Source organism: Zea mays, chromosome 5 (genome assembly GCF_902167145.1).
Source record: "Zea mays cultivar B73 chromosome 5, Zm-B73-REFERENCE-NAM-5.0, whole genome shotgun sequence".
NCBI lineage: Eukaryota > Viridiplantae > Streptophyta > Magnoliopsida > Poales > Poaceae > Zea > Zea mays.
This window is the reverse complement of record NC_050100.1, coordinates 7,107,042-7,132,509: the sequence shown is the minus strand read 5'-3', so window position 1 is coordinate 7,132,509 and position 25,468 is coordinate 7,107,042. Positions and strand designations below refer to the sequence as shown.

The window sequence follows — 25,468 nt, the reverse complement described above, 5'->3', positions numbered from 1 at the left end:
GCCACTGCCACCAAACCTGCATTAATCAAAGGGCTTTGACATGAGTCCATGGCACTCCACCCAACCGTTGCCTTCTATGCAATCAACCTCCTCACAGAAAAAAAAAATCTCAAGCACCATCAAGCGCATAAACGAAGCTTCTCCCTTTTTCCTTTTTTCCGTTGCTGATTGAGCAGTTTTGGTGTAACTGAGCAGTCTGATTACTCTCTCTGATCAGATCTGCCCCTTCTACCTTCTCTCGTTCAGTGCACAGGCGAGATGAGATGGTTGCGTGCATGTAGCCCATGAACCGGACGCAAGCCAAGCAACATGGTCTGAAGAATAACCTAAGAGCTGATGTAATTTAATCCACGGTCAACTAACTGGCAGCAAACAAATAATTGCGCTCTGAACCATAAAATATGATAATATGAGTGTGTTTTGATTGGCTTTTGGATTTAGCTTTTGTCCCATCAAAGCCAAATAAAAAGGTTGCATCCAGAAAGTAGTTTTTTTTAAAAAATCGGTTTTCTCACGGTGTAAAACCGAAAACATCTCTGTACTTGCTTTTAACGTCTTTCAAATGAAATTGTAAATATATAGTTTTCACCAAACGGGTTTAGCGGTTCACAACTGACATTAGCTTTTTTTCATATCTCACAGTCTATACTAACCAAACACACCCTTCCAGCCGAGGACGCAAAAATTTACAGCGTTAAGTGGCCGAGACGCGAGAAATGCAGGCCGGATCAACGGAACCGAGGCAGTAGAAATTTTCGTAGCCTGGAGCCCTGGACAGAGTCAAATCCATGAAACTGATGCTGACGCTTCTGCCAGTGATTACCTCCACCAGACAAAACGTGTGTTCTGAACTTCTGTTTGCTGATTAAGAAACGGAAGCTAGATCTAGTGCGGGGAATACTCCAGCGCTGATGACTTGGTGCCACAAAAGTTACTCCTAAATACAAAACAAAAAGAGGAGGAAAATACTGGGCAGGACTTGTCTATGCACAGACGGAGTGTGAGCAGACACAAGGGAGCCTTCTCTAGCCTGTAGTCGCTGTCATTTGATTGATGCTAGAAGTAGACTGACAGAGACTCCATCTTTCTTTTCTCACTAAGCCCATTTACGAAAAGATCCTAGTGAGAAAGTTCGGCAATTTCTACAGTTCTAAAAGTCATGGAGCGGCGCATGCTGAAGCTAGCTACCAAGTCAACAAACGCCCCTGTTTCTCGCTTAGCTGATACATAGATTCTATGCATTGTACCTAGTACAAGTCGGCACATATATATATGCTATGCTAGTGAAGTACTGAAACACGTCTCACAAGCAAAATATTAGCTAAATAAATTTGAAAACATTCTCTATTTTATAAAACAATTTGCACTGTACACATCACTCCAGGAGCGATGACACCGACAAAAGGAAACACGGAGAGCCTCCCACTCCCAGAGAGACATTTCAAGGAACACCAGAGATCTGCACCGCAGCTGCGCGTTCCTCGCCAGCGATAGTTTAACGCAGAAATCCGCCGACAATGCAGTGAAGCGGAGGAAAAGGCACGCAGATCCGGCTGGCCATGGCCAGTACCATCACGCGGCATGGCCCTCCACCCGAAATCGGTTGCAACCGCCGCGGAGGCAACCAACCCAAGGAAAGCCGGCGATTCGACTTTGAGTGGTTATCACGCGAGACCAGGAAACGCAATCAGGCCATGGCATGGCAACCACCTACCGCTACAGGCAGGGGCGCACGAGGGAAACGACGGCGAGCACGGATCGGAGCAGCGAGCGAGGAGCCGAGGAGGGAGAAGTGGGGTCTCTGCGTTACCGGCTGCCTGATGGAGAGCGACGTCGACTTCAGCCGGTTCTCGCGGTTTCTCCGACAGATGCCAGATTTCGTCTGTTTCCAGTGTTTACGGTATAAACGGAGAGAGTAAAGGTGCAGAGCTACCGCGTACCATACATACTATCGTATCGCTTGCATTTTTTAGAGCGTCATTTCCTTTTTGTTGCGTGCAGTTAAAGAAGATATCTGGCAAAAAAGTATCTTCAACACTACAAAAAAGTTTAAACTAAAAAAAAAACACAACGCGAAAAGGTTTTGTTGAGCCATCCCATACAAGATCTATAGATCGTCTCTTTCAGACTCTTGGCGAAATTTCAGGCCTGCAGCCTGCTCTTTACATGAAAATGAAATCAACCATTTCCAACATTTTGCACTATTTTCCTTACTAGTCGACATCGTTTCAGGACGGAACTGAACGCACCGTTACACCGAACCCTGACTCACATTTTTCTTGCATGGCTCTAGTCTCCTGGGAGACGAATGTTTGGCAATGCGCGCGCATGCCTAAAAAAATGGACCCCGAGGGCGAGGACGACGACCTGGCGGCTGCCGTGACATGAGCCGAGACGCGCGGGCGGAGCCACTCCGTCAAGAAGCCGGGAGATTCGGGTAGCTGTCGTGCGAGTCCAGCAAGCCATCTCGTTGGCCTCCGGTTCGGCAGAGTTAGGAGCGGGCATCGGTTACTCGGTTTCATTCGTCCAACGACCAACGCACACATCGCACATCGGTTAGGCAGGCCAAAGCCGCCAAAGGGGAGGGAGCAGACATGGATGGCATGACGCATCAACCGACAGCCGAGCGAACACATGTGTGGTGTGGTGTGCTGGAGCGGAAGGAACACAATTCGTTCGTTGCACTGCACTGCACTGCACGGACGCCGAAAGGAACGCGTGGTACGGCTGTCCTGCCGCTCTTCTGCACTGTCGTTGGCATTGTCTGGAAGAGCTGCACCGCACTCTCTGCTAGTGTTTAGGCTTTCAGTTTGAGAAAAAAGGATCTCTGGATCACATGACCTGGAATGAATGTACCGCGAGGGACAAGTAGTCGTCGTGTCGGGCACCAGAGATCGCGACGGCAAAGTTAGGCGAGCCACGTGTGCCTACGTGCGCGACATGGGGGTGGTATGAACGCCAGCAGCCTCGAAGCTCGAGGGCAGGGCAGCGCATAGGCCGACCGTCGGAAGCTGCCTCGCACGGTCGCACCCCCGCTCCGATCCGGTCCCCGTTGAGGCTTTGACGATGGACCTTCCTCACGATACGGTCCAGAGGAGGCCACCGCGTGCACGGGGAATCGAGGGATTCGGGAGTGCTGGCTGGCTCGACGCGTCTTTCCATTCTTTAGTCTTTACGCGTGCCGATCCGACCGACGGCATCTGCCACGGCCCGCCCAATGCCCATTGGGTTGGGTTGCTAGCTGGGTCGCCCTGCTAGTTGCTACCGACTGGCCGCTCCCTCCACCTGCTCTGCGGCGGTCGCTGCCGCACGGGCATGGCGCTGGTTCCTGGGCACGTACAGGGTGCGACGCGGGTTGGACCGGTAGGGACGTCGAGAACCGCTTGCTGTACGCTGGAGGATCCAGATCCAGTGTTTTTTATTTTCTTCTTTCTATAAAAAAAAGAGCAATTCGGTGGGATTAGGACCAATGGAACGGTTTGTTCCCAGTGTCTCAGACTAAAGAACAAGCATCAGACACATCCTCCAGAGTTACAGACACGCGTGAACTACGCTCGACATCATCATACTTTTTTAGAGGGGGGATTACTACTGCATGGAAGGATGGTATACTGGAACGCAGGTGTTCTTACTCTTTCTCAGGTACCTGAGAAAATAGAGTTGGCTGACTATAACATGGAAGGCCCCAAGCGTCAGACGAGACTTCATTTTCGTTGGAGCGTCAATGATGTGGATTTGACCGAGAAATGGGCATTGACCAGGCCGCAAGGAGCCACAGATCTAATAGAAGCCCAACCTGACCCCAAACTTCATTCTTATATATATACCCTGGGCCGAACTGATATCGAAAACCATTCTCACTCCATGGCCAGAATCCAACTTGTACATGGTTTGGGTTGGGCCTTGGGGTGTGTGAAGTGCTGCTATCTTCGGTCGTCGACTGTACTCACCAAGTCCCCATATTTCCTCTAGTGCTATCCGTATCCGTGAAAGGCATGCTGATATTGGTAAAACAACGTTAGTACCCCCATTAGCAAAAGACAGATTTAAAATAATCCTACCTTCATGCCATCAAGGCATCCCTGAAGATCAAGCCTCATACCGCCTAGGCCTAGACCCTAGGGCGGTAAGTATTATACAGGAGCCGCTGACACTCCCCAAGTTGTCTTTATAAGTATTATACAGGCCTGACCAAGTCGACGATACATCACTGAATGGTTAAGTTAAGATTTTTGTGCTTTTACATTTATTGCGAGAGACAATGTTACGGTCAAAAGATGTTGCTGTACCCATGTTGGGGCTGTTGGCGTACTTGTGGATACTCTACAGTACGTGTGGCTACATCGGTTACCAAGTACACTAGTCTCAATGGCGTGGAGCGCCATTCCACGTCTAAGGTAACCTACGTACAAAAGGGAAGTCACAGAACCAAACTCTGCAGTATTTCACTAAGCCTGTATGTGGCACCTGAGTCTAGATTCTGGAACATCATCCTTCCTGTAGCAAATCCACAAGTCTGAGCAAGTTCGCATGAGAGGATCCTCCCTCTCTGATGCTTGCACATGCTATGTTCTTCCACATAGCTACCCTCGCCTTGATATCCTCATCCCTCAGCAGCTGCACGACCTTTTCCTTGATCTCCTCCCCTGTGACGACCCCTTGCTCATTGGAACAAAGCTTCAGGCCTGTCTTCCACACATTACACACGTAGCTCTGGTTGCAGAACTGGTCAGCGAAGTAGGGGCAGCACAAGAATGGGACACCGTGCAGCACAGCTTCCATCGTGGAGTTCCACCCACAGTGTGTCACGAAGCAAGCGACTGAAGGGTGCGACAGTACCCTTTGCTGGGGAGCCCAAGTAACGATCAGTCCCTTCCCATTAATGACACTTCGCTTGAATCGGTTGTTGAACCAATCCTCGTCGATTTCTTCGGCGAAGTTTGGCCGAACCACCCATATGAACGGACAGCCGGATTGCACAAGTCCATTGGCGAGTTCATGAAACCTTGTCGCGTCAAAGACAGTAGAGCTCCCAAATGCCACGTATATGACGGAGCCAGGGGCTTGCGTATCAAGCCAGGTGAGGCAGGTCAGATCTTCAGAGAAAAAATGACCAGTAGTCGGCTTTGACATCGGCACTACCAGTGGACCTACAGGTAATGCGTTGGGTAGGAGAGCCCACAACGCTTCAGGTTCTACTTCTCTAAACGTGTTGCAGATGATGGCCTCTGCAAGCGCTATCAATCGGTTAGTCCTAATGACCCTCTGTATGTTCACCTTGCGTTAGTCCTATGGGACAACTCCATGAGTGGAATGACATGACCTTGTGCGGGCAAGGGTAGCACCATGACATGAGGTTTAGGAGCAGCAGAAGCCATGAAGGTTGTTCCTGTTGTGGCTAGCTACAGACAGTTTGTGGGGTCAATGTTTGCTGCTCCTTGTGGGTGGGGTGGGTATAACCAGATTGGTCCATCGGGTGTGCATATTTATAGGTGTTGCATCAGACCATACATCAGCAAATTTGTAGGTCTATTTTTTTCCCAAAGAAAAATGTTATCTTCACAATCATTCAGTCTACAGTTGACCACTTTGTTTTCTCTATCTTGCTGGCCAAGCAAAATAACCGACATACCTATATGCACGTGTCTGAGTTGCCTGCTGCTGAGCTCTTCTACTAGTTTTGGTTGTGCCTATCCATTATAACGCATAAAAAGTTTCAATAGTTTCCAATGGATTCAAAGATATTGACCCTCTATGAAAAGAAAATTACAATTCTTCTCTGAAATTTCACCATTTGCATTCTGTCTTAAAACTGATAAGTTGCCGGAGAATAGAAAGATTGTTATCCATTTCTTTGTTCAGCTAGGAACTAACTCTTGAGATGAGTGAAGCAAACTGTTAGGAACTTAGCAACCTTTTTGCATTCTCTCTTAATAAGGGCGAGGCAAGGACAAAAACGTAGAGCTGCAGCGCGCGCACTGCCTGAAGTAAAGAATAGATGTTTGGTACTATATTAAAAAAAGGGATAGTAGAAGCTTTCACAGATGACAACCATTTCAGGCCCAGCCAAGCTTCAGAGCTAGGCCCCACCGGCCCAGTCTGTGTACCAAGCATGCGAGGCTCCAGGCCCACATGCACCTCAGCGCCTGTAATAAGATGGCATTCCATCTCGCCCACATGGACCGAGCCCATGCACGGCGGGCTCACGGGCCACCGGGTCACGCTCGCCGCCTCATCCCGCCACATCAGACAAAAAGGGCGAAAAAAATGCATCAGTTACAGTACTTTCCTTTGCCTAATTGGTCGTCTTGGCGCGGCATCACCGTCGTAGCATTTGCGTCAAGCCCACTCTGGGCTTCTTTGGATTACAGGAATTTTGAAGGAATAATGCTGGAATAGGAAAGTTTCCTATCCTATAGTTTGGCTGGCATGATGCACCAATTATATTCCATAGGATTTTATCTCTTCATGTGTTGATTCCATAGGATTTCTAACATTCACTCAGAGCTCTTGGAAAAATTCCTACACGCGAAGCACGAGAAGTGGAATGCTAATGCTAGCAACTAATGGTCCATTATGGCTTGTCCTACCCAAATTTAAATAGAGAAAAACACATACAAAACACCCATTTGATATTGTTTTTATCCAAGCTTGACATTCATGCAAAATGAACCCTTCGTTTTTTCCTTGCCCCAACCAAACAACCTTCCACTCAATATTACTACGTTTTTCAATCCTCTGATTTGCACATACAATCCTACATTTTTCCTATTCCTATATTTTTCAATTCCTGTAATCCAAAGAAGCCCTCTCTCCGGTCTCCGCCGCACAAGAGCAGAAGGGGGAAAAAACGCAGGTGCCCTGCGTAGCTGCGGAAACACGGCCGTGTTGTAGCCATCTGGTGCCTTTTCCGTATATGGACGTGCATCTTTGCTATGGCTACTACTACATATTACCACTAGCCCATCTCATGATTCGTGTTAGGTACGTACTAACTACATACATGGTGTTAAGTGTTAACGAGAAGTGAGACAGCCATTTGTTGTTGACATCACGGGAAAATGGCAAATATAAATATCGGCGCCGGGTACAAAATCGGATCATCCCAATCGGACGCGAACCCCTAGCGCGATCATCACCATTATTGTGATGTGCCCGGCTCACCTGTGCCAGGAACCCGGTGGCCCCACTACGAACAATTGCTCGAGTCAATCCGGTAGGTGTAGCCGTGTCTGCGTAGCCGTTCCGGGGAGCCAAGGGCTCGGCACCACCGCGGCATCGGTGCACAAGGACGGCGCACGTACGCGCCACGTCCTTGGGCCCCGGCGCAGTTGTACCCTCCATCTCTGTCCTCTTTACTTGCCCCATCCATCCCACGCCGATCGCCAGGCGCCAGCAGCAGGCTAGCTCTGCTCCGCCGCTCACTGCTCGCTAGCTACTGGACCGCGCTTCCCTCTCTCCATCGCGCCGGCGCGCACGGCTAGCTCTAGCTCCCGGAGCCGCCCTTTCATGGTCCCCGCCGTGGTCGGGACGAGATGCCTCCGCTCGCATTCCTCCGCCGCTACCTCCCCGCGAGGTTCATGCTCGCCTCCACTTCATCGCTCGAAGGAACCGAGTGTCTGTTATCGATCCTGAGTTGCGTCTGTCTGTTTGTTTCCCTGAGCAAAGGCTTCTCGCGCGAGCGTGCGATGGTGGAGTCCGGGGGAGCCCGGGCGTGGCGCGGGACGAGGAGGCCGGAGGCAGCGGCGGACTGAGCGGCCGGTCGGCGGGGGCGCCGTCCGGGGAGTGCTACGCGTGCACGCAGCCCGGGGTGCCGGCGTTCCACTCCACGGCCTGCGACCAGGTGCACTCGCCGGACTGGGACGCCGACGCGGGGTCCTCGCTGGTGCCGGTCCAGGCGCAGCAGCAGGCCCAGCCGGCGGCGGCGGCGGCGCAGCACGCGGCGCGGTGGCTGTTCGGGCCCGTGCTGGACCCGCGCAGCAAGCGCGTGCAGCGCTGGAACCGCTGGATCCTGCTCGGCCGCGCCGCCGCGCTGGCGCTGGACCCGCTCTTCTTCTACGCGCTCTCCATCGGCCGCGCCGGCCGGCCCTGCCTCTACTTGGACGCCGGCCTCGCCGCCGCGGTCACCGCGCTCCGGACCTGCGCCGACGTCGCGCACCTCGCGCACGTGCTCCTGCAGTTCCGCCTCGCCTACGTCTCCCGCGAGTCCCTCGTCGTCGGGTGCGGCAAGCTCGTCTGGGACGCCCGCGCCATCGCCGCGCACTACGCCCGCTCCGTCAAGGGCCTCTGCTTCGACCTCTTCGTCATCCTCCCCATCCCGCAGGTGAGTCAGCTGCCGACACTGGAATCCACCTGCCCCCCGAACTCACTCTACCATTTCCTTCTCACTGGAAAAAAACCCCCCCGGCAAATAAACGTTTCGAGCGTACACCCAGACGCTGTAGCACTGTAGGTGAGGGTCAGATGGATCAAACGCTCCCAAAATCATGGACATGCCCATTATCCCGTTCTGAGACAGCGCACAACGCCCTTCGCAGTCCTTGTCGGAACTGCAGCGGTGTGCAGGGCACACGACACGAGTACGTTGCAGGTACAACAGTGTCCAGCAGGGAGCTGATGTGTTAAAAAAATGCATGTTTCGGCCGCTGGAGAGTGACAGTGATGCTGGGTAATGTGCAATGCTGGCTGCGGTTTCTAGTGATTGCTGGGACGGAGAATTCAGGTGACGATAAAAGAGTCTGATGGGCTTCCGGAACGACTAGTACGGATCGATAATGGTGTGACGCAATGATTGGCGGCGGTAAGTATTACTTAAATATGACCATGGTTGCAATCATGCAGAGTGAAAAAAAAAGAAACAGCATCATTATAGTAGGACTAGTACTTGAAAATGACCATAGATACAGTGCGATAGAAAACTGGATAGAAAACAATACGTAGTAGTTCGGGACGCCGGACGCGTATCAGCAAAGTGCTCTTTGCTCATGGTAGGGTGGGCCTTTTGGCATCACAAGTGTGATATGATCCACCGGCCAACCAGATTCCTCATGGTGAGATGAGAGGGCATTTTCATTTCAGATCTGACACCGCTGGAGAGTTAGTAAGCCTAGACTCTTACGTGGCTTTTGTTCTAGCCTTCTAGGGAAACTTGTCTGATTTATGTTCATGTCATTGGATTCTTTCTCCTAACTATTCATAGTAGTCTTTGCCATTCAGATGGTCATGCGTAATTCCTTCAAGTGACAGCTAGTTTTTGTCGCATAATATAAGAATACATATTCGTTTTTGTTTCTCATGATTGCACCTATCAATTTTGTGTGGGGCATGGCTGCAAGGCGTGTGTGGACATGCTTATTTGGACCGGTCATGGGCAGAAATTGTTAACTCTATCCTTTCCACATCAATTAATGGGTTATATTATATTGTTTATCCTTACAAAAACAATTCAACTTATTATTGTTCTAAAGGGCCTAACTGATTGTTCAGGAGTCAACATGACTTGTTGTTTAGAGCTCAGCCATTCCCACATGTTCTTTTTCTTACACAAGAGTTTCAAGCCACACATGTTCCTTTCTCTACATTATTTTTCGACGCTTTCCTTACGCAGCGGCGGGTCCCGGATTCAAAACATATAGAGCGAAGCTTATTTATTTAAGTCAATTAACACAAGCATTACGCAATCAGCTATATAATTGGAAATTTTGAGAAGGGGGACTAACCGTGATTTGGCAGGAGCTGTGGATCCAGCTTTTACTTATGTTGCCACTGTCCCTACATATTTATCTTCAAAGAGAAAGAAAGAAGCCACCTCAATGTTATAAAAAAATTGATTAGTATACTATCATTACATTTTAGGCACCAGTTGAACAACACCTTTCTGAGAAAAAAAATGGAATTGTATTGCGGGCTTTAATTATCACACATGCCAATCATCTGCATGAAGGACACTGAAGGTGGAATATAACAGTTTTCTTTACGTTTTTGTATGTTCTCGAGATTTTCTTTTTATGTCAAGGTTCGCAAAGAAACATAGGGGGTGTTTGGTTTGAGGAATCACTCCATCCAAAATGTGGTGGTGCATCATGGGTACATTCTTCAAATTTGGTGGGATGACCTTATTCCTCATATTAGTACTAACTAACTAACTATAAGGAATGAGGTGATGATGGATCAACTCATTTCATTCCACAAACCAAACAAAAAAGTGAGAAATGAGAAGATGATAGACTAGCTCATTCCTCAAACCAAACAACCTAATATAGAATTGTTTTACTTTATAACTTCTGTTTTCTCAACAAGGCGCTCCATCCAATTCTGCAGGTCATCTTCTGGTTGGTTATACCAAAGTTAATTAGGGAAGAACGTGTTAGGCTTATCATGACGATACTGCTACTCATGTTCATATTTCAATTTCTCCCCAAGGTCTACCATAGTATACACATCATGAGGAAAATGCAGAAGGTGACGGGTTACATCTTTGGATCGATATGGTGGGGATTTGGTTTAAATCTATTTGCCTATTTCATTGCTTCTCATGTGAGTATTCCCTTCCTCAATAGTTATTTAAAATAATAAATTTAATCGTGTGGACATGGAATCCCAAAGTCGCTCTCATAGTATCATAGAGTGCATTGAGAGTTGTAATCGTTGATATCTGGTTGTTGATGACTTATTATTGTCAATCCTTTGTTTTTTTTAAAAAAAAAAAGAGGTGGGGGGATTGTTACAATTGCTACATATATTTCAGTAGCACAGCATATTGTTTAGGTGTACCAGACGCCACTTTTGTTTTTTCCTACATTTGTCCCCCCCCCCCCCCCCCCCCCCCCCCAAAGTTAGTATTTGTTGATTTATCTAGCAAATATGAAGGTAATTATAAAGATGGATTCTTCCTCTCTCTCTCTCAATGATCATAATAGTGCTGAACATGAAACTGGTCAGACAGCTAAATATTAGAAGCGATTAAGAAACTGGATTTTGGTCTAATATGAACCAATAAACATATGCGGTGATTAACATTTGAAAAGAGTTTTAGCCTAAACAAGAATTATTGTCTGCAATTTTTTGGGTTTGCCCTTCATCATATAAAATTGGTATTAGACTTAAGACCAATGCGTACTGAATAAATTTGGTAAATTGATTATTAATCAACATACTGCCATTTCCAGATTGCAGGTGGGTGCTGGTATGTTCTTGCAATCCAGCGCATTGCTTCCTGCCTCCAGGAAGAATGCAAGAAAAACAATAGTTGTGATCTAATATCACTAGCTTGTTCGAAGGAGATATGCTTTCACCCTCCTTGGTCTTCGAATGTTAATGGGTTCGCATGTGATACGAACATGACCTCCTTTAGTCAACGAAATGTGTCTACTTGTTTAAGTGGTAAAGGGTCGTTTGCTTATGGAATCTATTTGGGGGCTCTTCCTGTTATATCGAGCAATTCGCTTGCTGTCAAAATTCTCTATCCTATATTTTGGGGACTCATGACACTCAGGTAATCACTTCTTAATAATCTGCTATATTCTCTCCAACACAGGGTCTGCTCTCTAGGAAACTATTGTCTTAATAATCTGCTATATTCTCAAAAGTCAAAATATTCTCTCTTTCTTATACTGTTTATCTGAATAAACATGGCATCAAACTGATACCCCAGTTCCACTTCAAAAAAAAATTAGTCTTGTTCCATGCTGCATACACATGTATTTTTTTATGCTGCATATTCATAAACTTGTACAATTCCTTGAATTGCTTGGCAGTACTTTTGGTAACGATCTTGCCCCAACAAGCAATGGTATTGAGGTGATATTCAGCATAATCAATGTCCTCAGTGGCCTGATGCTCTTCACATTGCTGATCGGAAACATACAGGTAAAACAATGCCAATTTTTTTTGTTCTTCTGTGTGATTGTATCACACCCCTTCACCAACTAAAAACCACAACTTACTGAATCCGCAGGTATTTCTGCACGCGGTCCTGGCAAGGAAGCGGAAGATGCAGCTGCGGTTCCGAGACATGGAATGGTGGATGAGACGGAGGCAGCTGCCGTCTCGGCTGAGGCAGAGGGTGCGCAAATATGAGCGCGAACGCTGGGCCGCCGTCACGGGAGACGAGGAGATGGAGATGATCAAGGATCTGCCTGAAGGACTGAGGCGGGACATCAAGCGCTACCTCTGCCTCGAGCTGGTTAAGCAGGTACAGTCATTAAAGTAACTGAAGTTCTTGGGATTTTCGCTGTCTTGTTTTTTTACATATGAATGTTCGATGCGGCGATGAAATTGTTACAATTTTTTCCCTTGCCACTTGCCAGGTTCCGCTGTTCCATGGCATGGACGATCTGATCCTGGATAACATCTGCGACCGGCTGCGGCCACTGGTGTTCTCCAGCGGGGAGAAGGTGATCCGAGAGGGCGACCCCGTGCAGCGCATGGTGTTCATCCTGCAGGGCAAGCTCCGGAGCACGCAGCCGCTGACCAAGGGCGTGGTGGCAACGTGCATGCTAGGGGCGGGCAACTTCCTAGGCGACGAGCTGCTGTCGTGGTGCCTGCGCCGCCCCTTCGTGGACCGGCTCCCCGCGTCGTCGGCCACGTTCGAGTGCGTGGAGGCGGCGCAGGCGTTCTGCCTCGACGCGCCGGACCTGCGGTTCATCACCGAGCACTTCCGCTACAAGTTCGCCAACGAGAAGCTCAGGCGCACGGCGCGGTACTACTCGTCCAACTGGCGGACGTGGGCCGCCGTCAACATCCAGCTCGCGTGGCGCAGGTATAGGGCCCGGGCATCGACGGACCTGGCGGCGATGGCCGCGCCGCCGTTGGCGGGCGGACCCGACGACGGGGACCGGCGGCTCAGACACTACGCGGCCATGTTCATGTCGCTCCGGCCGCATGACCACCTAGAGTGATCAGGAGGGGGGACGGGACCATCCTAGCTGTGCCGGCCGGGTCATGGTGTCTGTACAGTGTACACTAGTGGTATGTTGTTGTCATCTTCTGCGTGAGTGAACTGGTGGTTCGGGATTTGTCATTTAAAGAAGGTCAATAATGGAGAAATAGTTTCTTAGCCCGATTCAATTGTCTTCCTTTCACCAAGAATAAAAATTACTTCTGCCGGACTGCCTCTCCGCGTTGGTCTGGATTGCTTTTACCAAGAATAAAAATTGCAGCCCCGGCTGCAGCGGCTGATGGCAGGACAGATTCAGACGCGCAGAGAATACGTACAAGTCGCCGAAGTCGGTATCCATTCCAACCAGGTTCTCCACCACCAGATTCAGAAACCGCCTGGCCTGTTCATCCTCTCCAAAACAAACTAAAATCGAGAAACGCGATCGTAAGGTAGCGGCGGCGGCGGCGGCGTGGCGACAGCAGGAGTATGATTGGCCCAGTTCAATCGCGCGGGCGCGGCCAATCTGGTAGGCGGTCATCATCAGAATCCAGAATCCACATACCGGCCCATTTACAGCAAGGAACCGCGAAGCCCAAGCTCGTCTTCTTTCTTGGAAGAGGGGCCGCTTCACTCGACTGAAAGCGCAATCAACTCTAGTCTCTAGCCACAACTCGAAGTACGAGTAACTCCGGAGTCCGGATGGCTGCAGCGATGGACGTCGACGAAGCCGGCGGCGAGGAGAGGCGACCGTCAGAGAAGGAGCTCTTCCGCGCCGCTGAGTCCGGCGACGCCGCCGCGTTCGCCTCCCTCGCCCCCGCCGACCTCTCCCTGCGCAACGAGGACGGCCGCTCCCTCCTCCACGTCGCCGCCGCTGCCGGGCATCCCCAGGCACGAAAAGGGGCATTCTACGCTCTAGAATCGAATATGATGGGTGGAAACTGGAAAGTGGGTTTATGGTTTTTTGACGGCTTTGTGGTGTTTCCCTGGGTTTAGGTGGTGCTCGCGCTTGCCCAGTGCGGTGGTGACGCCGCGGCTAGCGTGCTGAATGCGCAGGACGAGGAGGGGTGGGCGCCGATCCACTCCGCCGCGAGCTCCGGCAACTCTCAAATCGTCGACATCCTGCTTGAGCGAGGTACGAGACCAGCTCAATACGTGTGGGTGGACTGTACTATTTCTGCTACGTTTTTTTTAAGATTAGTTGGCGCAAAATTGGTAGTACATGACGGGGTTGATGTCTTGGTGTTTTCTGATAACATAGTTTCTAGTTTCTACGATAAGTTTCTGACATTGCAGTAATTGCTGCAGATTTGAGCATCATGTCTCACGTGATAAAGCGAAGCACAGTGTTACTTGCTATATGTTACTTATTTTGTCCTTTGGGTAATCTGGCTGATTTATTGTAGTTGTGATTTGTAATATGATGCGGTAACATAGTGGTTAATGATGGGCATGTGATTCCTTAGGCTGTAACATTTCAAATTGATGTTTGCTAATGGTAGCTTATTGCTCATGGTTAAAATCATCATGGATATTGCTCCTGGTTGGCAATGTCCTCCGATTGGTTCGTATTTGCAGAACTTCCCTGTTTTGTCTGTTTATACCGCACAAGCAAAATAACAGCTGGCACCTATGTCTATAACAGGGCATGGTATATCTCGATATATTGTTTTTTATTCTTATTTTCAGAATGATATGGTTTTCTAGAGGATTGCTGAGTTTTTCGGTTTTTCCCCCCTGAATAAGCTTTCTGATGAATTCCTATTCATCACTTGTCCTCTTCGACTGGAATGTACCTGGACAAGTCCATTCCAGCGTACCAGAGGCCAACACTTTCCTTTCATAAAAACAAACTTATCATTTTGAAAGCAAAAGAATTGTGAAGTATTTTAGCTTCTAATACGCTGTAATAGTATCTGCTATTTATTAATTATAAGCATTATGATATTCTCTTTGCTGCTATTCAAGTGGGTTTGTGGTCGACATTCCTTATTGGACTTCTTAAGGAAAAAACAGTTAATTTTGTCTCTATAATTCTTTTACTTTCACCCAACTAGTGCAATCATAAATTTGTAATACCAGGTGCTGATGTTAACCTGGTTACTGATGGTGGTCGAACTGCTCTTCATTATGCTGCGAGTAAAGGGAGGCTTAACATAGCTGAAAAACTAATAGCCCATGGTGCTAATGTCAACAAGAAAGACAAGGTTTGTATACTTTCAACAATCTAAAACAATATGCAAATGGACTTCATTGGTGGTAAAACTCAAATCCAGAAAAGAGGTTTAATGCCCCAGCTCATTGACAGTCAGATATCTATGAGTTTTTGATGACATTGAAACTTGGCTAGTGTTTAGTGTGAGATGTATATGAATCTGTAAACATGGAAGCTTTTTCTGCCCTGAAGCAATGCAATGACAAGGCTGAGATCTGTTGAATTCTTAAAATCATGAAGCTAATGTTTGTCAATATCTATTTTTTCTTGTGAAACATTTAGTCTAGCATAGTTCTTTTGTCCTCTATATCAGTTTGGACAAGAAAAAATAACCAGGTAAATTTTATGTGGTCAGATACAGTTGATATTTGTGAGACTCAGAGATGTGGTAGATGCCCCCTCCCCCTAGAAATAAGTTTATTGCTGTTATGCATATCGCATATGCCTCTGCATTGTACACCATCGCACAAATTGCAGTAGGCAACCAAACTGATTCGCTAAACTCATGGATCTTAAACTGCTTCTTTTCAGTTTGGCTGCACACCTTTGCATAGAGCTGCAAGCACTGGAAACGCGGAGCTGTGTGAATTCCTCATTGAGGAAGGTGCTGAAGTTGATGCTGTTGACAAGACAGGACAAACACCTCTTACGCATGCTGTTATATGTGAGAACAAAGGGGTATGTTTTTTAGGCTTCATTGCATCAGATTTGTTGGTATGCATCCAGAGAGGGTAATCTCCATGTCTTGCGCGTGTGCATGTGTGAAGTAACTAGTAACATTGCCTTATCCGTGCTTCTGCTTATTTAATGGTTTGCTGTGTTCCAAAATGCATTCTGAATGCCCATCTATGTTGCTGTTGGCAATTCATTATGATGATGATTACAGGCTTTTCAAATGGTTTTGACACTGCCTTTTGAATATCAAGGAGTGGTTTTTTTTTTACTTGGAAGTTCGATTAAGTGTAGACTTGACTGATTTCAGGGTTGCTCTATAAAGATCGCCAAAATGCCTGTACATATTCTTACTAATTTTTCTTCATACAATTGTATTCCAGGCTGCTCTTCTGCTAATTAGACATGGTGCTGATGTTGATGTCGAGGACAAGGAAGGCTACACTGCCCTTGGCCGAGCATCGAACAGCTTCAGACCTGTACTCATCGATGCAGCCAGGGCAATGCTCGAAGGATGATCTGGTGCTCTGCTCAAAGACGATGGAAAGTGTGATACGAGAAACTGTGCTGAGTCGAGGTGTTAAAGCTTGTTCTGGTGTGTAAACAAAGGGGCTCTCTACAGAATCAGATTTGACCCTGCTAGAATTTTGCCCTTGTTGGGTTTATTTAACCATTGTGACTAACATCTCATAAGCTAAGCTTTGGTTCTCCCTTCTCTCTTTCTTTTATGTCTGTTCATGATGGCGTATCAGGCTATCAGCTAACAGATCGGTGACTGTCACACCCGGCTTTAAGGAACAAAGCCAGGTGCATCTCATACATCTCATCTTTTTGAATTCAAACTTGAATTTGGATTTGGTTATGAGTTCCTCCCTTGAGCTAATTACACCATTTCAAACTCTAGTTTTGAAACAATATATTTTTATTTACTTATATTTTTTTTCTCATAATATTCATTTCTTCTCTTTTCTAAATTCTAGAATTCCTTTTAGATCTCAAATTCCACTCTAGGTTTAACTTATTCATTTCTATATATTTTTTTACATTGTCACAAGTAATGCACACACAATAAAATCCCAGCATGATGCACAATTTAGTTGAGTGTCTTTTGTTGATTATTTATTTGTTGTTCATGTGATGTCCTCATAGTATGATAAATATGGATAACACATATATATACAAAGGGATATCATTTCTCCTTTTTGGTTATCCTCCACAAATTACAAGTTGGGTATTACAGTGACGGAGTTGCACCGGTCATACCAGCATACCACTGCTTGTGCTAGTTTAGCTTGCTGCTAGCTTGCTTGGATCGGAAGATACTTTGTGGTTTGTACGCTTCTAGTAAGCGTCAGGCGTACGCAGGGTGGTTGATCCTTTGCTTACCAGAAGATGCAGTTGAAGGGGAATTGTGGATACGCATGGACTGCCTTTCTCGGTCGGATATGGATAGGCTGGGTAGGTACTGCCACTGGTCGTTTCTTTCTTCCCGTTTTGTGCTTGCCTCGACTTGAATTGAAGCAGCATACTCTGTCCTTTTTTGGCTTTGTGGTGCGAAGATAATCAATGTGCTTAAAAGGACTTGATCGTGAGAAACTAAGATGTTGTTTCAATCCACGAAAGATAACGAGACGAGTTTACTTTTCAGAGCGACCTCGATGGTCTTAGAGTTTTAGAATCGGTATGCTTTTCTGCTATGTGTTTACAATTTTTCTACACATTCGCTCATTTATCACTTACTAATCGCTAGATTTATTTCCATTGCAGGTTGTTTGTGTTTATGTTTTGATCATTTAATATGTTGAATAATTAGACAAATTCCAGATTAAATTCCGAATATAAATCATGACAAAACCACAAGCACTGAAGTAAAAAGTCAAATCAGATGATGCGAACTGATTAGACATACTGATATATGGCGCGTGCCGGAATCAGCAGGGTCGACGACGTCGAAGTAGCGAAATCAGCAGGGTCGACGAGGTCAGAAGATCACGAGCAGTCGCGTGAAGACGCTTCCCAAAAACCTTATTCGGCCTCTTCTGGTGCAGGATCTAGAAGGCGAAGGGTTCCAGAGACCTGCTCTCCTAATCGCAGATGCACCTCTGCGATCGGGATGAAGAGAACTGGAAGGCGGCTCAGTTGTGAAGAGATGCGAAAGCGAACTGGGATTATTTGGAGGCTGGCTGTCGGGCTCCTTTTATAGGATCGAGTTCGCGACCCCCGATCTTATCCGCCCACAAAAATCTCGCGATTAGTTGAGATTTTATAGCGATCGGTTAGGATAAACGTAACAGCCAAGAAACCAAAAAATCAAACGGCAAAAGGTAGCCGCACCCCCACAAGGTGAGGGGCCGGATTTCGGCGGACCATTCACGCGCATGTCGTGCGCCCGCGCCCTTCGCCCCGCCCTGCCCAGGCCAGGCCAGCGAGCGCGCGCGTGTGGCTCTCCACACTCTCTCCTCTCATCCATGACTTGGTGAGTGAGTGTGGCTTCCATATTTAAGCTAGCTCTACTCCACTAGAACTAGCAATATAGTGCTATTGGTTCCACCAATTCCCTAGCCATCCACTTGTATGGGCTTTTGAAATTTTCCTGGGATTTATTTGAATTTCTTAACTGGGCCAAGCCCATAAATCCTAACAATCCCCCACCAGATCTCAAATGCCCATCTGCATTTTTTCGCCACTGTTCACTACTGTTTAATATACTAGTTTTTCAGCAGAGACTGTTAAGTTGAACTTCCGCCTAGAACTCCAAGCTACACCAACCCACAACTTGAACAATGGACTATGCCTTGAATTGCAAGTTTTGCGTGAATGGGTTTCACATGAAGTCATGACCAGTACTTGGCTACCAGTAGTCCCCTTCTCGGGTGGAGCATATACGTCGTACTCCAAGGTCTCTTCATGAGTTTACTAGAGATCACCCAAATCTCATAGACTGCGACGTTAGACAGTCTAACTCATATAGGTGTGTTCTTTCAAAGAATGTTCTGCAGGACAACATCTTCGCTAATACAAGCCAACAGAACACATTAAGGCACAAAGCCAACCTGCCTTACAGCATTTGAGAGTATTGCATCTTTACTTAGAGAGGGTCAAAGGTTACTTTTCTCAGTTCACCAATAGCTTGTTCTTCCCAGGACCTAATTCACGGGATCTCCGATCACATAGACTGGGTTTCCACCATGGCAACTTTATTCGGGTCTCATACCCATCTCTCTCGATGCGATTTCTATCACATTACGTGGTAGTCCCTTGGTAAAAGGATCTGCCAGATTTTTATCTGTTGAAATATAAGTCACACTTATAACTCCGGAGTTTCTCAACTTTCTGACAGACTTCAATCGTCTTTTGACATGTCTTGATGACTTTCCATTATCCTTAGAACTCGTCACTTTAGCAAACACTGTCTGATTGTCACAGTTCATAAGGATAGCTGGTATTGGTTTCTCAACCACCGGCAAGTCCATCAAGAGTTCACGCAACCATTCTGCCTCAACGGTTGTTGTGTCAAGTGCAGCTAGCTCGGCTTCCATGGTTGACCTCGTCAAAATGGTCTGCTTGCATGACCTCCATGATACCGCACCTCCACCAATAGTAAAGACATAACCACTGGTGGCATAAAGCTCGTTTGCATCAGATATCCAGTTCGAATCACTATATCCTTCAAGTACTGCATGCTGACCAGAATAGTGAATTCCATAACTCATTGTACCTTGCAGGTAGCGCATAACCCGCTCAAGTGCATGCCAATGATCAGTCCCGAGGTTTGACATGAACCTGCTCAATTTGCTCACAGCAAACGAGATATCAGGCCTTGTTGCACCAGCAAGATACATGAGTGAACCGACAATATGAGAGTATCTCAATTGGTCTAAACCAATTCTCTTGTTCTTTCGCAGTGTCACACTGGGATCATAAGGTGTTGGAGAAGGGTTGCACTCAGAGAAGCCAAATCGCTTCAAAACCTTTTCAACATAGTGAGATTGCGAGAGAGTAATCCCACCATTTGCCTTAATCAGCTTGATGTTTAGAATCACATCAACTTGTCCCAGATCTTTCATATCAAAACTCTTTGATAGAAAAGACTTGACTTCATTGATCACATCAATGTTTGTGCCAAATATCAATATATCATCAACATATAAGCACAATATAACTCCTTCGCCCCCACCATAGCGATAATATACACACCTGTCTGCCTCATTAATGGCAAAGCCTGCAGACGTTAGAGTCGTGTCAAACTTCTCATGTCACTGCTTTGGTGCTTGCTTCAGACCATACAGAGATTTCAATAACTTGCACACCTTGCTTTCTTGACCCTTTACTACAAATCCATCAGGCTGTTCCATATAGATTTCCTCGTCCGGCTCTCCATTAAGAAAAGTTATCTTTACATCCATCTGATGAACAAGGAGACCATACGAGGCAGCCAAAGAAAGTAGTACTCGAATAGTGGTCATTCTAACAACAGGTGAGTAAGTATCAAAGAAGTCTTCTCCTTCTTTCTGAGTATAGCCTTTAGCCACAAGCCTAGCCTTGTACTTTTCAATTGTACCATCAGGCTTGAGCTTCTTTTTAAACACCCACTTACAACCCGCAGGTTTGCATCCATAGGGTCGATCAGTGACTTCCCACGTACCATTTGAAAGAATGGAGTCCATCTCATTATGAACTGCTTCTTTCCATTCATCTGCATCTGGAGATGCAAATGCTTCTGCAATGGTAGTAGGAGTATCGTCCACAAGGTACACAATGAAATCATCACCAAAGGATTTTTCAACCCTTTGTCTCTTGCTCCTTTTAGGAGCATCATTGTCATCCTCCTCTAGGACAATTTCATGTGGCTGTTCAAAACTCTCAATAGGTGTACTATGTTCAGGAGTTATCTCAGAAGAGTATCTAGAATTGCTATGAATGTCTTTCATTGGAAATATATGTTCAAAGAAAGTAGCATCACGTGATTCCATAATAGTATCAACATATACATCAGGAACTTCAGATTTAACTACTAAAAATCTATATGCTATGCTACACGAAGCATATCCAAGAAAGACACAATCCACTGTCCTTGGACCAGGCTTGCGCTTTTTATTAATTGGTACATTGACTTTCGCCATGCACCCCCAAGTGCGCAAGTATGAAAGTGATGGTTTTCTCCCAACCCACTTCTCATAAGGGGTTTTCTCTTCTTTGCCCATAGGAATTCTATTCAGAACATGACATGAAGTCAGGACTGCCTCCCCCACCATGCCTTAGATAAACCACAAGTGTCTAACATGGCATTCACCAGGTCAGTCAACGTACGGTTTTTCCTTTCAGCAATCCCGTTTGACTCGGGTGAATAGGGAGGAGTCCTCTCATGAATAATGCCATGTTCTGCACAGAAATCATCAAAGACTTTGGGAAAGAACTCACCACCACGATCTGATCTAAGACGTTTGATCTTTCTCTCTAGTTGGTTTTCAACTTCAGCCTTATAGATTTTAAAGTAGTCTAAAGCCTCATCTTTAGTTTTTAGCAAGTATACATAGCAAAATCTAGACGCATCATCAATCAATGTCATGAAGTATCTCTTACCACCCTTTGTCAACACACCATTCATCTCATAAAGATCAGAATGTATGAGTTCTAGAGGTGTCAGGTGTCTCTCCTCAGTAGCCTTGTGAGGCTTTCGAGGTTGCTTCGACTGCACACAACTATGGCACTTAGAACCTTTGACTATGGTGATATTCGGAATTAAACTCATGGTTGCAAGCCGAGACATAGAGCCAAAATTAACATGACACAAACGAGAATGCCAAATACTCGTAAGATCATCAACATTAGCGCAAATATGGTTCACAGACTTATTATTGAAATCTAACAGAGAAAAGCGGAACAAGCCTCCACAATCATAGCCTTTACCAATAAATTGTCCAGACTTAGACACAACTAATTTATTGGACTCCAAAACTACCTTGAACCCATCTCTACACAGAAGGGTTCCGCTAACGAGATTCTTGTATATAGAAGGGACATGATGCACGTTCTTCAGTTGCACGATCTTTCCCGAAGTAAACTTCAGATCCACCGTGCCAGTGCCATGAACAGAAGCATGTGACCCATTCCCCATTAGGACGGAAGAATCCCGAGCACCCTGATAAGAAGAGAACAAGTTAATGTCAGAACACACATGAACATTAGCACCAGTTGAAAGGGAATTAGGCTTACATCTAGTCCCTAATTAATTTTGGTTGTTGAATTGTCCAACACAAATATTTGGACTAACTAGTTTGTTCTAGTGTATAAGTTATACAGGTGCAAAAGGTTCACACTTAGCCAATAAAAAGACCAAGTATTGGGTTCAAACAAAGGACCAAGGGACAACCAAAGGCACCTCTGGTCTGGCGCACCGGACTGTCCGGTGCGCCACCGGACATGTCCGGTGCACCAGAGGACTCCAACTCCAAACTCGTCACCTTCGGGAAATTCCAGAGGCGACTCCGCTATAATTCACCGGACTGTCCGGTGTGCACCGGACATATCCGGTGCTCCAAGGAAGGGTGGCCTCCGGAACTCGCCAGCCTCGGGAATTCACTTCAGTTGCTCCGCTAAAATTCACCGGACTGTCCGGTGTAACAGCGGGGCAACGGCTATTTCGGCGCCAACGGCTACCTGCGACGCATTAAATGCACGCGCTGCGCGCGCAGAGGTCAGGCACGCCCATGCTGGCGCACCGGACAATCTACAGTGCATGTCCGGTGCGCCACCGGACATCCAGGCGGGCCCAAAAGACAGAGCTCCAACGGTCGACCCCAACGGCTTTTGGTGACGTGGCTGTCGCACCGGACATGTCCGGTGTGCACCGGACTGTTCGGTGCGCCATCGAACAGACAACCTCACCAAACGGCTAGTTTGGTGGTTGGGGCTATAAATACCCCCAACCACCCACCATTCATAGCATCCAAGTTTTCCACTTCTAAACTACTTACAAGAGCTCTAGCATTCAATACTAGACACACCAAAGAGATCAAATCCTCTCCAAATTCCACACAACACCCTAGTGATTAGAGAGAGAGATTTGCTTGTGTTCTTTCGAGCTCTTGCGCTTGGATTGCTTTCTTCTTTCTTGATTCTTTCTTGCGATCAAAACTCACTTGTAATTGAGGCAAGAGACACCAATCTTGTGGTGGTCCTTGTGGGAACTTTGTGTTCCAAGTGATTGAGAAGAGAAAGCTCACTCGGTCCGAGGGACCGTTTGAGAGAGGGTAAGGGTTGAAAGAGACCCGGCCTTTGTGGCCTCCTCAACGGGGAGTAGGTTTGAGAGAACCGAACCTCGGTAAAACAAATCCGCGTGTCTCACTTCATTATTCGCTTGTGATTTGTTTTGCGCCCTCTCTCACGGACTCGAATATATTTCTAACGCTAACCCGGCTTGTAGTTGTGATTATTTTTGAGAATTTCAGTTTCGCCCTATTCACCCCCCCTCTAGGCGACTTTCAATTGGTATCAGAGCCTGGTGCTTCATTAGAGCCTAACCACTCGAAGTGATGTCGGGAGATCACACCAAGAGGGAGATGGAGACCGGCGACAAGCTCACTACAAGCCAAGGGAGCACTTCATCGGAAAAGTCCCGCACCAAGAGGAAGGAGAAGAAGAAGGACTCCTCCAAACGGAAGGAGAAAAGATCTTCTTCCTCACACCACAAAGAGAAGAAGGAAAAATCTTCTTCCCACAAGTCACATCGGAAAGGCGACAAGCACAAGAGGATGAGGAAGGTGGTCTACTACGAGACCGACACTTCATCAACATCGACCTCCGACTCCGATGCGCCGTCCGTAACTTCTAAGCACCAAGAGCGCAAGAAGTTTAGTAAGATCCCCTTACACTATCCTCGTACATCTAGACATACTCCATTACTTTCTGTTCCATTAGGCAAACCGCCAACTTTTGATGGCGAAGATTATGCTAGGTGGAGTGATTTAATGAAATTTCATCTAACCTCACTCCACAAAAGTATATGGAATGTTGTTGAGCTTGGAGCACAGGTACCATCCATAGGGGATGAGGATTATGATACGGACGAAGTGGCCCAAATCGAGCACTTCAACTCCCAAGCTACAACCATACTCCTCGCCTCTCTAAGCAAGGAGGAATACAACAAGGTGCAAGGGTTGAAGAATGCAAAGGAAATTTGGGACCTTCTCAAGACCGCGCATGAGGGTGATGAACTCACCAAGATCACCAAGTGGGAAACGATCGAGGGGGAGCTCGGTCGCTTTCGTCTTCGCCAAGGGGAGGAGCCACAAGATATGTACAACCGGCTCAAAACCTTGGTGAACCAAGTGCGAAACCTCGGGAGCAAGAAATGGGATGACCACGAGGTGGTTAAGGTTATTTTGAGATCACTTATTTTCCTTAACCCCACTCAAGTTTAATTAATTCGTGGTAATCCTAGATACACACTAATGACTCCCGAGGAAGTAATCGGGAATTTTGTGAGCTTTGAATGTATGATCAAGGGCTCAAAGAAGATCAACGAGCTTGATGAACCCTCCACGTCCGAAGCACAACCGGTGGCATTCAAGGCGACAGAGGAGAAGAAGGAGGAGTCTACATCGGGTAGACAACCCATTGACGCCTCCAAGATCGACAATGAGGAGATGGCTTTAATCATCAAAAGCTTTCGCCAAATCCTCAAGCAACAGAGGGGGAAGGACTACAAACCCCGCTCCAAGAAAGTGTGTTACAAATGTGGTAAACCCGGTCATTTCATTGCAAAATGTCCTATATCTAGTGACAGTGACAGGGGCGACGACAAGAAGGGAAAGAGGAGAGAAAAGAAGAAGTACTACAAGAAGAAGGGCGGTGATGCCCATGTTTGCTGGGAGTGGGACTCCGACGAGAGCTCCACCGAGTCCTCTTCCGACGAGGACGCCGCCAACATCGCTGTCACCAAGGGACTCCTCTTCCCCAACGTCGGCCACAAGTGCCTCATGGCAAAGGACGGCAAAAGGAAGAAGGTTAAATCTAAATCCTCCACTAAATATGAATCCTCTAGTGATGATAATGCTAGTGATGAGGAGAATAATTTGCGTACCCTTTTTGCCGATCTTAACATGCAACAAAAGGAAAAATTAAATGAATTGATTAGTGCTATTCATGAGAAGGATGATCTCTTGGACTCGCAAGAGGACTTCCTTATTAAGTAAAATAAAAAGCATGTTAAGGTTAAAAATGCTTATGCTCTAGTGGTAGAAAAATGTAACAAATTATCTAGTGAGCTAAGCACATGCCATGACACTATTGACAACCTTAGAAATGAAAATGCTAGATTAATTGCTAAGGTTGATTCTCATGTTTGTGATGTCTCAATTCCAAATCTTAGAAATGATAATGATGATTTGCTTGCTAAGATTAAGGAATTGAATGATTCTCTTGATAGCCTTAGAGTAGAAAATGAAAATTTGATTGCTAAGGCTAAAGATTTTGATGTTTGCAATACTATTATTTCCGACCTTAGAACTAAGAATGATATGTTGCATGCTAAGGTTGTAGAACTGAAATCTTGCAAACCCTCTACATCTACCGTTGAGCACACTTCTATTTGTACTAGATGTAGAGATGTTGATATCAATGCTATTCATGATCACATGGCTCTAATTAAACAACAAAATGATCATATAGCATTATTAGATGCTAAAATTGCCGAGCATAAC

The 25,468-nt window shown here is 46.6% G+C and overlaps 3 protein-coding genes across 4 annotated transcripts; 2 read left to right on the top strand and 1 right to left on the bottom strand.

The window, feature by feature from the left end:
- Positions 1-4,203: 4,203 nt before the first annotated feature.
- On the bottom strand, positions 4,204-5,468 carry LOC103627978 (UDP-glycosyltransferase 84A1). The gene has a single exon (XM_023300079.2). It carries the CDS (start codon positions 5,131-5,133, stop codon positions 4,489-4,491), a length of 645 nt encoding a protein of 214 aa, XP_023155847.2. The 5' UTR covers positions 5,134-5,468; the 3' UTR covers positions 4,204-4,488.
- A 1,812-nt stretch (positions 5,469-7,280) lies between these two features.
- LOC100191751 (Cyclic nucleotide-gated ion channel 2) lies at positions 7,281-13,056 on the top strand. Its single transcript, NM_001360543.1, has 7 exons — positions 7,281-7,576; positions 7,669-8,323; positions 10,321-10,536; positions 11,169-11,494; positions 11,757-11,868; positions 11,957-12,193; positions 12,309-13,056. Exons 1-7 carry the CDS (start codon positions 7,536-7,538, stop codon positions 12,897-12,899), a joined length of 2,178 nt encoding a protein of 725 aa, NP_001347472.1. The 5' UTR covers positions 7,281-7,535; the 3' UTR covers positions 12,900-13,056.
- Positions 13,057-13,204: 148 nt separating this feature from the next.
- LOC100284046 (26S proteasome non-ATPase regulatory subunit 10) lies at positions 13,205-16,483 on the top strand. 2 transcript variants are annotated; one of them, XM_020553382.3, is made up of 6 exons: positions 13,205-13,406; positions 13,590-13,768; positions 13,874-14,012; positions 14,960-15,084; positions 15,624-15,770; positions 16,148-16,483. In XM_020553382.3, exons 1-6 carry the CDS (start codon positions 13,367-13,369, stop codon positions 16,280-16,282), a joined length of 765 nt encoding a protein of 254 aa, XP_020408971.1. In that variant the 5' UTR covers positions 13,205-13,366; the 3' UTR covers positions 16,283-16,483. The 2 variants fall into 2 exon arrangements, with proteins under 2 accessions (XP_020408971.1, NP_001357501.1); NM_001370572.1 differs by lacking the exon at positions 13,205-13,406 and having other exon boundaries at positions 13,518-13,768; positions 16,148-16,479.
- The last annotated feature ends 8,985 nt before the right edge of the window (positions 16,484-25,468 follow it).